We start from the raw sequence: 14346 nt of genomic DNA, 5'->3' as shown, positions 1-14346 counted from the left end.
TCGGGGATTAAGCTTATTGTATACAGGGTACTAACATATCTAGAACAGTCTAGGCCCTCGTGGCAACTGTTACACATTTCTTGAGTTTATTCATGTAGAAAAGTCTTAGGAAATATTACTCACTTATGACTTGCTTGTCAGTCAGATTTGGAATTTATTGCTTTCTTATGTCTGTATTCTAGCTTAACAGATTCACAATTTTTTTTGCTGTATTTTTTCGATCTTTTTTCCCAACATTTTTGATGATTGTTGGAAAATTACAAATTATAAAGATATTTAAATGTATCATGGTTAATTATCTCTTTACATGGCTGTGTAAAAGTTAAATGAACCAGATACATTTTTCAAATGGAAAGAACTTACTGAAAAGTTAGGCACCCCCAGCGTAGTGGTATATAAATTAACAGGAGGTTGATAAGGAAAAATATTAGGTTTTGAGTTTTTCATAGATCAACAAGAGTAGTGAATATGACTTTTAAAAAAATAATCTGATCATAGCTTCATTATGTTCAACATTGCAATTATTAAAAAAAATAGTCTGATCATAGCTTCATTATGTTCAATTATTGCAATTATTTTTGTCAGTGCTGTCTCTAGAATATGTTTTAAAATATTTTCTGTTTATGTGCATTCAGAACTTTGGGGGACAGTTTTAAGTGATAACTTTAGTATATAATTTTGAAGTTGATTTGTTGACTGAAAAGTACTCATTCTCTGTGGAGTTTTTAACTTCACTCTTTGTCAATGGATGTATATAAAAATAGCTGTTTCGTAAACATTTTCTGTAGTAAAGAGGAGTTAGAGTTAGTACATCCTCCAGGCAGGTGATTTAATTTTCTCTTGAAATCATGTACACTTTGTGTTATCTGCATTCGTTTTAATTTTAAAATGGTGTTTTTATTTATCTTTGAGTAAAATTGGCTTACAGCAAGATTTGCCATGTTTGTCTTTTCATGTAGTTCTCTTCATTCCATTTTGAGTTACTTTGAGAACTATTGGGCCCACACATTAAAACTTACTTCATATCTGAGCTCTTCGCTCTGTTAATACTAGTATATTGGAAATTTAGGTTCAGTCTGGTGTCAGTCCAGTACATGGTACATTTTGTAGACTCTACAGCCAAAGCCCATGGAATAGAATGAGTTGTTTGGTTTTTAAAACTATTGCTTTTCATGTTCTTGTAAATCCTAGGATATTTAGGAGAATTTTGTCTTTCTGAAAAGAGTGATTCAGCAGCAGTTGGATATATGTGTGATGGCCACAGATGTTGAGGGGAGGCCATTGGAGTTCCCAGGGCTTGGACTCACCTTGGGATCCCATCTCAGGCTTTTAATTCAGAATCAAAACTAAGGGCCACAGTGCTATTTCATCATCCACTAATGATGTTTCATTCAGCTAAAGCTATAGGATCTCTTGTTGGGAAATCATGTTATCTCCTGGCGTGAGTCAGCTTCATCTTAGAGGTTGAGAAGAGGGCTGTCATGGCCTCCCTGGATGATCCCAGGGGAGGGAGGACTTCCCTTGGCAATTGGTGCATTATTCTTTATGAGGAAAGACACATTGGACCCCAGCATGTTTAAGGGAAAGTGAACAATTTTTATAGAAGTTTATAGAGGAGGATTCACCCAGCAAATCATGTATTTTGAAGCTGGTCAGGGAAGGTAGGAGTGCCAGCTGAAACCCTGAGACTGTTGAAATGCACTAAGGCCAAGCAGTGACTGGCAGGCGAGATGAGCAAGTGACCATCAGACCCAGGGCTTGGCAGGTTCAGTTAGAATAGAAGAAAGGATTGGTGGGATTGTGGGAAAAGAAGAAGGGTAAGAATTAAGATGCACACAGGTTACATGAGGGAATGTGGGTGGATACCAGAACAGTAAGAACTGGTATTCAGTTGCTATTTTCCTGTTCTCTTTTTTAAATGCTACAACTTTGGTAATATCCTATTTATATTATAAAACAAAGAACTAGAGGCCAAGGCTTGATTCTTTTGTCATGAATTCATTAATTAAACATAACTGCCAGTTACTAGAATGGGACTTTCATTCAAGAGTGCTGTCACTGACTGATACAATTCATTTAAAATTACAGGGAGGGATAAATTGGGCATTGGGATTGACATATACACACTATTATATATAAAATAGATAACTAATAAGGACCTACTGTATAGCACAGGGAGCTCAATACTCTGTAATGACCTATATGGGAAAAGAATCTAAAAGAGAGTGGATATATATATATATATGTAAACTGTACAGCAGAAAGTAACTCAGTGTTGTAAATCAACCATACTCCAATTTAAAAAAATATAAAGAGTGTGACAAAGCACAAAAATAAGTAAGTAGATAAATAAAATTACATAGGAACATTTAGGGGTTTACAGTCTGCTTCCAGTGTGAAACAAAATACTATTTGATTCATGTTTTTGTTAAATTACTTTATATTCGAGCACGTTTTGTAAGGTAGTACCTTATTATCTTACTCATTGTATTAATTTATGCAAAATAGGGTTCCTAATAGGATTGTGGTAAAACTAATAACAAAACAGCTTTTTAGTACTCAAGTTTTTAAATGTAGGCTATATTAAACGTAATCTTTTATGGGCACTGGGTACTTAACCAGTATTCCTTTTACAAATAGTTACTGAGTTCTTTTTATGTGGACTTGCAACATAGCACCAATGGTAAACTTTCAAGTTTTTAATCAGGAAAGGTTGACGGCTTCCCTGGTGGCGCAGTGGTTAAGAATCCGCCTGCCAATGCAGGGGACACAGGTTCGAGCCCTGTTCCGGGAAGATCCCACATGCTGCAGAGCAACTAAGCCCGTGCGCCACAATTACTGAGTCTGCGCTCTAGAGCCCGCGAGCCACAACTACTGAGCCTGCGCTCTAGAGCCCCAGAGCCACAACTACTGAAGCCCGCGTGCCTAGAGCCCATGCTCCGCAACAAGAGAAGCCACCACAATGAGAAGCCTGCGCAACGCAATGAGAGTAGCCCCCGTTTGCTGCAACTAGAGAAAGCCCACGTGCAGCAATGAAGACCCAACACAGCCAAAAATAAATAAATAAATAAATTGTTTTAAAAGAAAGGTTGAGAATGCAATTCATAAATTTATGTGAGGATGGAGACTGTTACCTGTTTTGATCATGCTTGACATTTGTTCAAATATTTGACTTTAAGCTAAAGCTACAGTAGTTTTGTACATGCATGAAAGTTTACTCATCAGTAAGTCACTTGTATGCATTTTTTGACTAAGACTTATAGCTGCTGTTTTATGTAGATTTGGTGTTATTAAAATCCAACAACTATTTTTGTTTTTATTTAGTTTTCATTAATTTTGTCCATACAAATAGCTGATTTTTCTGTAGCTTATCTTAGAGTTTACTAATTAACAGTGTATGCTCAGAGCATACATTGCTCAATATAAAAGAGAAATGGCCCTTATGGTGATGGCTCTGTAGTTTTAAAGAGAGGCTTAATAATACACTCTCTGAAGATAACTTAGTGTGGTGCTGCTGGGACATTTACAAACAAGCTAATGTCCTCACTGAATTGGAGACTCCCACCGAGTTCCCTAGGGACTAAAAATCCAAATTTGTTTAACCTAACTGCATTACTGAGTCCAAATAGAATTCAAGTAGAGCAACTCAAGTACTTTGAAATGGAATTACTGAAATAAATCAACGTGGATTCCATTAGAAGGCAGATTATTGAGGAGGAAAGGGATAAATCTAGCTGAGAGTTTATTCTTAACACATACAATATAAAAAGATTAGAATTGGCATCGCCAGACTTTTTGTCATAATGTTTATTCTATATATGGGGTTATTTACCTGAAATAATTCCTTTGCAAGTGAGGTTTGAACACTCTTTAAGACACTTTGAACACTTATTTGCAAGCTACAGTCTAGAAAGCTTATAACGTATATATTCCTGTCAGTAATATGTAAGTCCCTTGACAAATTCAGTATCACTGTGTTATGACCACTTCCTAATTAGATCATGTGCCACTTAACACATTTAGAACATACTTAGGGCTTGCCTCACTCACCCCACTGCTAAGGTTCCAAGACAGCTAGATAACTTTTATCATCTCATTTATTTCTCTATTCTTTTGTAATCTGTGGGTGTGTATGTTTTATTTAGCCTTAGTTAGTATTGTTTATCCAGCTCTAGTGGTAGAGTCAGTAGAAATACCTCCCTCAGAGTTGTACAATTTGTTATATGATTGTTCCCCTTTTTTGTCCCAAAACCCACCTCTCATAGGGTAGGTAGGTCCTACTCAAAAAAAAGTTTTTATCACCTTAAAGCTTTTCTTTGGAAAAAGTCTAAAGACCATGCTTCTCTAGGTGTTTTTATGCTTGTATTTCAGAGTGTGACTTTGGGATGGCAGTTGACTTTATCATCAGTAATGACACGGAGCTTGTCAAAGTTGGTGTAATCACCTGATTCTTAAACACTTGTGAAATCACACATCCACACCACTTTATAAGGTGTTGTATGATTTGTCACACACACACCCAGAGAAGACACATGAACACCAAGTGAAATTATTTGGTGGACAAAAATTGTTTTTAAATAACTCAAAGGGTTAATCACATCAATACATTTTTATTACATTGAGTATATTTTGTTCTATTAGAAATATGTGAAATTTTTTTTCCCCTAAAATGTGTTTTAAACATCTATCTAGAAGTACAACATATATCCATAATGGCAACCATTTTCACCCCAGAATAACAGAAAATTACAAGACCTCTTATGTAATCACAGGCATGTAGTTTGTGATTCTGTATAGTTTTAAGGGCTTTCCACATTATCTAAGTTTATATCTTAAAACTCTGTCTCAGCTAGACTAGTATACAAGAGTTATAAAAGGAAATTAAAGCTTGGGGGTGTTAAAACCTCTCCACTCTTACTTAGCTATTTAGGTTTGATTCCTGGCTTTGCCACCTACCCCTGCTCCTTCCACTACAACACACTGACTTTGTAGAAGAATATTAAATAAACTCTGGTTGTATTTATTTAAGTTCACCTGTTAACCTTGTTTATGCTTGCTTCAGCTCTAATTATTGAATGTGCGTGTCTTCAAAATGTTCTGGAAAATATATTTCATTAAGCATCAAACCACTTATGGTTTATTGTCCATTTGCTAGTTAGTAGTCTTTTCAACTGACCAATGCACAAAGGGAGTGTTTTTGTCTTAGACATGCAAGTGATTCTAAAATATTATCCTGTTAGTGATGTTCTAGTAATCTTTTTTTAATATATAAAAATTTATTTTATTTATTTATTTTTGGCTGCGTTGGGTCTTCGTTGCTGTGCGTGGGCTTTCTCTGGTTGCGGCGAGCGGGGGCTACTCTTAGTTATGGTGCTTGGGCTTCTCATTGCGGTGGCTTCTCTTGTTGAAGAGCACGGGCTCTAGGCACATGGGCTTCAGTAGTTTTGGCTCGCAGGCTCTAGAGTGCAGGCTCAGTAGCTGTGGCACACAGGCTTAGTTGCTCCGCGGCATTCTAGTAATCTTTTAAACCTCCAAGATTTCCTGGCAGTGTGAGTCCTTTCTTACATGTGCCTATGGGCATTCTTGTCCACATGCTCTCTCGTTTAAGCCGAACCTTCTATTTCTAGTGCTCTTCCCTTCCCTCTTGTGGGTAGATCCCACCTTACCTTCAACAACTCTCCTAAACGCCATTTTCTCGGTAAGTTTTCATTGTCTTCACTTTGGAAATAAACACTTTAAAAATCTTAGAGCGCTTTTTTTTTTTTTTTTTTTTTGTGCTGTACGCGGGCCTCTCACTGTTGTGGCCTCTCCCGTTGCGGAGCACAGGCTCCAGACGCGCAGGCTCAGTGGACATGGCTCACGGACCTAGCCTAGCGGCATGTGGGATCTTCCCGGACCAGGGCACGAACCCGTGTCCCCTGCATTGGCAGGCAGACTCTCAACCACTGCACCACCAGGGAAACCTTACAGCCCATTTTTGATGTCATTACACTTCCTCTCCACCTCTAATGTTTCTTTACAAACTGTAAAAGCTTTAAGAGCAGACTCTGATCTATCTTCTGTGTAAACTGCTTGTATATACACGTATCTCCTACTTAATGGCAGCAATCTGTTCCCAAAATGAGATGTTTTGGGGAAAATAATAATGAGGATCCCATTTTCCCATTGTTTAAAAAGAAAAATTATGTAACATGTCATTCTCAAGCCCCTAATCTTCTAAAACCTGTTTAAAATACAGTAAAACACCCACATGAAAAAGCAAGCTATCATGTTAGTATGTAAATGCTTTAAACATTATTCCCTGTCAATAAAAAGTTAAAATGATTAACAGTTTCCTTGTATGCAGTGACACCCCCTTTGAGACTATACACTTTACAAAACATCCACGTTCTGTTCTGATGATCTGCAAATTCTTGGATTCTAACTTGAGGTTTTCATCCCTATGTGCCATTTTGTTTAAAATACTGAGTTGAGTTTTGGTGATACAAAGTTTTCCTTTGTCAATGTTGCCTGAAAATATTGAAAGATTTACATGTTGTGTGGAGTTTGGATATTAACAAAGGAGTGTTCTCTCAGGGAGACATTCTGTGAGGTAAGCTTATATTGATTTATTGATAATTTTCTTTTGATGTTCTTCTGCTATTTGAATAATCAAAACATGATGTGATTGAGTAATAACCTGAAGATTTTTTGTTGAAAAAGGAAGGTACTATGATGAGCTTAATGAAACTTTGAATTCTTTTTTTTTTTTTTGCGGTATGCGGGCCTCTCACTGTTGTGGCCTCTCCCGTTGCGGAGCACAGGCTCTGGACGCACAGGCTCAGCGGCCATGGCTCACGGGCCCAGCCGCTCCGCGGCATGTGGGATCTTCCCAGACCGGGGCACGAACCCGTGTCCCTTGCATCGGCAGGCGGACTCTCAACCACTGCACCACCAGGGAAGCCCTGAATTCTTAAATATTCGTCTTTATATAGCATTGGTCATTAAAGATCAAACCTTATTTCTGGTTTATTTAGTGGGTTGTAACTGATTGTTTAGTGAAAGTTAATGCTAATCTTACTATTTGAATTGTACTTGGCCGGTAGTATAAGTTAAGTACTCTTTATTTCTTAACAGGTTGTTGTGTCAACTAACATTGCAGAGACATCTTTGACAATAGATGGTGTGGTATTTGTGATTGATCCTGGATTTGCGAAACAAAAGGTACGTATTTTGTACTACTTTAGTACTTTATAAATTAGTATTAGTTTAACAGTACTTACTGCTTACTCATTTAATGGCTTAAATTTACTTTTTAGAATTATTTTCCAGTTTGTGTTTCATTTTCAGACTTCTGAGATATGAACTCTTTGTGTTCTAGCTGGCTTTCACATACTAAGCCCATGTTTAATGTTTAACCCTAGGCTTCTTTTCGGTTGCATCGTTTTCTTTGTTTCTTTGTAGTGATGGTGAGTGTTCTGTATGTGAGTGTATGTTCATGTAAGGAGTATGGTGGTAGTAATAAATACAGGATTGATTATCATAACCTGCATATCAGTCACTCCCCAACTAAATTAGAGTTTCTATGTGCCAGGCACAGTACTTGAATAAAAAGTACTATGTTAACCCCTAGTTTAACAGTACTGAATACCAAGCACTTTTACCAAATGAAGTGACTGCTCAGTAAATAAATAAACTATGTTTTATAATTTAAAGATCTTTGATTGCATTTGATTACATTTTATAAGTATAATTGGGAGAATTCATTGTACATAGTATTCATGTTTTTGATAGAAAACTGTCCTTTAAACTGGCAGCATATAACTGACTTCTTCTGGACTAAGTTCAAAATAGTTTTCTTAATGTCCAAGGTGTTGAAATTGACAGGTTCTTTTCAGGCAAAAACCTTCAGCACAATCCACTATATAAGAGTAAGGTAAAGCTGAAATTATTTTAAATTAGGAAGAGTAAAGATGATATAAGCTATCTGTGTGTTAGATAAGAGACTTTTCACGTTAGTTTGGGTCTCTCAAAATGTTGGAGACAGAATACCTGAAAGAAAGTTAAAGAGTAAAGACGATGCATTTTGTTTCTGTCCCAGCATGGTTTATCGTGGTCATCAGTACTACTTTGTTTATTTTGGGGTTAGCTGTGGGCTTTGGATACTTCTGTTAGATCACAGTTTTGTGTTTAACTGAAGGAAGAATCATTCTTAATGTTATTTCCATTCCAATAGGTATATAATCCTCGAATCAGAGTCGAGTCCCTTTTAGTGACAGCCATTAGTAAAGCTTCAGCTCAGCAAAGGGCTGGTCGAGCTGGACGAACCAGACCTGGGAAGTGCTTCAGACTTTATACAGAGAAAGCTTACAAAACAGAAATGCAGGTAAGGGTTTTACTGTGTCCTTCCTAGTGTGTTTGGAAGGTTAAGTTGAATTTGTTACCAGGAGAAAATTACTTCATTTACTTTATCTTGCCTTTTGGCACTATAATCTCTTTAGTTTTTCTGAGATTTATGGTGTAGTCTACCAATACAAATCTTTGTTACAGTTCTAAGTCTAGGTGGGCAGCAGCAGTAACGCTTCGAACCCTATAAAGATAGTTCATAGAAAGTGTCTGATTCCCTTTTAGTCTTTTTAGTCCATAAGTGTTTTTCTCCTCTCTTTAGTCAGCGGTTTAGAAGAAATGCCAAAAGTTAATAGCTGAGGGGGCAGAGAACAGATACGTTTTGCTTTTTGGAGCAAGAGGATTAAGGAATGTTTAACAGAACAAATGTTTTTGTATTTTTCTAGGATAACACCTATCCTGAGATTTTGCGTTCTAATTTAGGATCAGTTGTGTTACAATTGAAGAAACTTGGTATTGATGATTTGGTGCATTTTGATTTTATGGATCCACCAGGTATGAATTCTCAAAGCATATTTTATCAAACCTTTTAACCAAAATTGACTCTTTCTCTTCATCCTATTCAGTGTGTATATTAAATACATTTTACCTGTTTCTTACACTGTGTCAAGATAAATTTTGTGTGTTAGCATTAAAACTAAAAGAGTGACAAAAGAGCAAATTCTTTTTTTTTTTTTCCCTTCAGAATAGCTAAATTATTCTGGGAGTTATTGACAGGGCATGAAAATGAAAATTTTCCCAATTTTTTTTTGGAAGAAAAATAGTTTGATAAACACATTGTTGAGTTAACAGTTATTTAATGTACTTAGGAAGATGACAGTTTTACTATTATACAGGAAAGTTTTGCAATTTTATATGATTCATAGTTTGCTAGATCGCTGTAATTGAATTTGATGACAGTTTGAGTTTCGAGCTTTGTCCACTGTAGAATGAAAAATGAGAATGCTTATAATAATTTGTACTTTGTCACGTTTTTGCTTGTCTGTTATATTGCCTTTTCCTCCTAGCTCCTGAAACTCTGATGAGAGCCCTAGAACTTTTGAATTATCTGGCTGCTTTAAATGATGATGGAGATCTGACTGAATTGGGATCCATGATGGCTGAGTTTCCTCTAGATCCACAGCTCGCTAAAATGGTTATTGCAAGTTGTGACTACAACTGTTCTAATGAGGTCCTATCTATTACTGCTATGTTGTCAGGTAATAGAGGGAAAGGAACTAAAAAAAGCCCAGCTCTTCAAAGTTTGGGTGGACTTCACTTTTGGTTTTGTTTTCTAATATTTACTATGATAGTGGATTTTATAGGTGGTTTTAAGGGACTCATTTTGCTTCCTAAATATCTTGTAAAGTAGCTTCATAATGACATAGTATTTACAAAAGTAAATTAAGTCATTGTGCACACAGTATAGTAAAAACATGGGCTCTCTTGAGTGCAGATAAAAATCTCAATAAGAGAGTAAGTCTGAAGACATCATAACTGAGTTCTTTGGTAGGTCCATTAGTTTTGCAGTTTATTGCTAAAAGTACCAGAAGAACTTTGTTCTAGTAGCTGGCACTATTAAGTGAGCCTGAGACAAAGCAAACTGTCATTTAAAGAGTGAGCTTTTTTTACATGTATAAATCGTACTGCAGTGGCAATCAAACATTTACTTCAAACTTAGTATCAAATAAATAGAAGTAGTAATATATAATTCTGGGTTTAAAATCTAACCTGATGGTAATTCTTTTACAATGACAGGAAAACACTTGATAAAATAAATATGTCTAATAGATAAAATGGCTTATTTTAAAAATTAGAACATTAAGCTGAACAAATACTATTGTTTTTAATAGTAACACTTAATTCATAAATAAATAGTAACTTGGAAATTAGATTTTCCAAAAAAAAAGAAATACTGTTAATATAAAAATATACACTGGTTCTTGCAGCGGAAAATAGAAAACGTATTAAGTTTTTACTATCAAAGTACTCTATAATACTAGTTTCAGTACTGGGGAAAGTTGACTTCCAGTCATAGAGTGGTTTATTGGTACTATTTATAATTAAATGCCTCAAATAATTCAAAATCTTACATGTAGTTAAACGAGGAAATTTTTAAAATTTCTAAATATAAAAATTTTGGCTTAGTTTAGATGTATATTTTAATGGTGTGAATTTTTAATTTAAGAACTAGCTAAAATGTTTTTTTTGCAGAGTTATGATTGATCAGACTCAGAGCAGATGGGCAGGGCAGTATCGAATCATTTTAATGAAATTGTAGTCTCTTGCGGAGGTGGTGGTAGGTTGTTGTCTGCCTTTTCTTATATGTTGTTTTTGCTAGATTCTCCCAGTTGTAGTTAACCCAACATTTTAGTTTTTAGAGAAAGTGTGGGGCAAGAGTTTTAACAGATTGTGTATTTGTTATCTGCCCAGTTTTTATTTTTCTAGGTTCTCTTATCAGGCATACTATACAATTACCATTGTCTGAGTTCAGAAAATTAGCTCTTAAAAAAAATTGGTCATTATGATGCAGTTGAGATCTTCCAACTACATCTCTTATTTGTACTAGTTCTACAAAACGTAGGGTTTACTGGTCATCTTTAGCACATCAAGAGAGTGAACACTTATGTGCAGCAGTTATTAAGCATGGCATTTGTGGGGGAAAACGTTATTAAAGTGTGAGGAAGAAGTCACGGAACTGAAACAGTTTGCTGAGCTTGTAATGCTTTGTTTTCCATTTAAATAGTTTCTGAAGTTTTCGGGTCCTGATATAAATAGTACAAATCAGGGGCCTTATGGAGTGCTTCTTACACCCAATATTTAACTCTGGTAGCTAGTTCACATTAACTTTCACAGCTATGAGAGGTTTCTGTACTTTTATTTATTACCTTGCTTCAGTTACATTAAGCAAGACTTAGTATTTACTGTGATTATGTGTCATTGTCTCTATTTGGCTTCTTTGGAATCATTTTAAAGGGGAAACTGTATGGCAAAGAGTAATTGATACTGTATTTGATCTCACTGTCGATTATTCCCATTATCTTCTATCTGAACTGATAATTTATAATTTTTTTTTATTGACAAAGTTTTAAGAGCTTTAAAAATGTGTTCACAAAGTCCCAAGTTGTTAAATCTTTTTATTTTCATACTGCTATTACGACTATGGAATTGCTAAAGTGAATTAAGGAAAGTTGTATTTCAAAAAATATAGTGCACGCTTTGTATGTAACAACTTAAAGTTTTATGTGAATTAATATTGAGGCTCTAAACAAATACTGTAGTTATATATTTTGATGACCCTTGAAATAATGACCGTTTCAGACTAATTGTCAACTTTTAAAATATTGGATTCTGCTTTTATATTGAAGTCTTCAAATACAGTTTAAAAAAAGAACTTGGGACTTTATTTTCTAATCTTTCTTAAAATGCTGGAAAACCAGGCCGAATATTCCCAGCCTTTTTGAATTTTCTTAATTCAGAGGCGGTTTAACCTTCCACCACTACTGCTATCATCAAAACCCAAGATTTCATGATATTTTTTATGTTTACATATGCTTCTGCTCACCAGTGCTAATAGTGATACCCACCAGTTGGTAATAGCCACAGCACTAGGGAAGAATTACAATAGAAATGTGGCAGTACACTGGTTGGAAAGTTGTTTTTAGCCCTGCAGTGGGCAAGTATAGCTTCATCACTTTCATAACCATTCAGTGGATTCAATGGATGGCCTTTTAAAAAATTATATTTAGCTAAAAGGCTATTAACACCGTAATTCTGGCTATTGGTAGAGCTATCGGCACTGGTTTTTGAAATGAGTTGAGCTTCCTAGTATCTTGATGGCCTTCAGAATAGCTGTTTTGATGCCTACTTTTAGATCTAGTTAAAAATAATCAGGTACTCTGTAGCTTTGAAACCCTCTTGTCTTACAGATGTGGTTAGGTGTTGATGTACCAAATCAAGGTAGTAAACAGTCCAAGATGCAGTTGGAGGCCATCCTGCCCTGCCCTATGCTCTGTGAACTGACCTAGCTAGGCCTTGTTCCTCTATCTGTGAATGCGTGACTCATCGATATGGGCGTTTGTGTTGGGCCCATACCAACCTTGTTTAGTCCCACAGTGTTTTGTTCGCCCCACGGAGGCCAAGAAAGCCGCAGATGAGGCCAAGATGAGATTTGCCCACATAGATGGAGATCATCTGACACTGCTGAATGTCTACCACGCTTTTAAACAAAGTAAGTGTAAATTAGATTGAAGGCACTCTTTTGTCTAAATGTCACTTGCAGCATATAAGATGTTTCTTCATCGCACTTTCATTTATTATCCGTGACAACTTTACATTAGAAACCCAGAGATCCTTTAGAAAAAAACTCATGACTATCATTTAAAATAGAAATTGCCCATCTTTTCCAGAGTTGTTTACTTTTATAATCAGGGAAAAAGCACTGGAAACCTGGAAAATACAGAGAAATAAAGATAAAATACTTGTATAAAATTTACCATGAACATACAGATTTTGATATACTTTTGTTTTAATTTTGCATTTTTTGTGAATGGTTTTGTATTATAGAATTATTACTGTCTAATATTTTTACTAATAAATAGCTCTTACAAAAGAGTAAACTAACAAAATAGAAATACAAGCTATAAATGTGGATGACCATTCTCAGGCTATAAGTGGTCCATAAACATGAGGAGGAAATTCACCTCTACTTGTAGTTCAATAAATGCATTGTTATTGAGAGGTGCCATTTTCTCACCTATAAAATTGGCAAAGGTTAAAGAAAAATAGTCTTTAGTTGTGTGGGAGTGGGTTTAGTGGAGCAGTCTTACACCAGAGCTGGGAATGTAAATTTATGTTATGTTTATGAAAAGCAGTAGATTTTATGTTACCAAGAACCTTAACAAACTCAAACCCTTTGACCCAGAGATAATCTGTGAGATTTTCTTTTAGTATTCTGTGGACAGAGATATGTTTCAAGTTTTTTATCCCACAGTTACCTATCATAGTAAGGGAAAATGGAAACTACCTAAATGCCCACCAGTAGAAAGATGGTTCAGTGATTTATGCTATAGCAACGTGATGAAATATTGTTCTAGCTTTATATTGTTTTCAGAGAATATTTAGCAACATGAAAAACATTTTCCAGTTATTTGAAAACAAGGAAACATAGTGGTAATAATACAGTTATTGCTAGATGCTTTTGTTGGAATGCACTATTTGTAAAAATTAAATGAGAGGAAAATGTAAAGGGGAAAAAATGTGGAAATAATTGCAATAGATTCTGAAAGTATTTGATTTCTACATATCGGTAGGTTAACCTGTTGGGTGATACGTTCAGAGACTGATAGCCCTACATCACCCTTTTCCAGGAATGTGGTGTCTTCAATCACTCTGAAAGTTTGTGGTTTCTGCTGATAAGAATTTAGTTTCCTAATTTATTATATAGACATTCAAATTTTGCACTCCTTGTTTTATTTGAATCTCATTTTTATTTCTCAAAAAATCCTATTTACACTCTTAAAATAGTCTGTTGACTTTGGCACATCTCTTTGGGGATAGGGGTGAATTTATTCATTCAGGGTCCAGAAGTGCTAGAGGGCCAGTATGAGGAACAAGGACCTTAGCAGCCAAATTGCACATCTGTGTCTTACACACGAACTCTGATATGAGTTGATAGAATTGATGAATATCAGATAAGGAAAAGGTAGAGAGTCCTTCTCTTCCTGGATCTGAGAAATTTGGGGCAGATGAGGTAAATGAAAAGTAATTGAGAAACAGATGAAGGCCAATACATAGTTTACGTCAGAAAATTTATTTTATCCTTCTTGTGTCCAAAGTATTGGTAATGCATAATGTTAAAGCCTTTATTCCTGATGGGATAGATCAATTCAAGAAATACACTATATTCCTGTTGTGGTGCGAACTGTATTGCATGCTAGTTGATAACTGTGTGACCACCAGACACGTAACTTGTTAACAGAT

At 35.6% G+C, this 14346-nt stretch overlaps 1 protein-coding gene across 1 annotated transcript in view; it reads left to right on the top strand.

Moving 5' to 3' along the window:
* The window catches only part of DHX15 (DEAH-box helicase 15), a 58796-nt gene that overhangs the window by 32320 nt on the left and 12130 nt on the right, over positions 1–14346 (top strand). The window contains exons 7-11 of the mRNA XM_079919080.1: positions 7117–7203; positions 8216–8365; positions 8772–8880; positions 9393–9584; positions 12473–12595. Coding sequence (XP_079775206.1) covers positions 7117–7203; positions 8216–8365; positions 8772–8880; positions 9393–9584; positions 12473–12595 — 661 coding nt within the window. The remainder of the gene's footprint in view (positions 1–7116; positions 7204–8215; positions 8366–8771; positions 8881–9392; positions 9585–12472; positions 12596–14346) is intronic.

Source organism: Stenella coeruleoalba (genome assembly GCF_951394435.1).
Source record: "Stenella coeruleoalba genome assembly, chromosome: 4".
NCBI lineage: Eukaryota > Metazoa > Chordata > Mammalia > Artiodactyla > Delphinidae > Stenella > Stenella coeruleoalba.
Note: the sequence above shows the minus strand (reverse complement) of the source record. Positions and strands in the feature narration are given on the sequence as shown.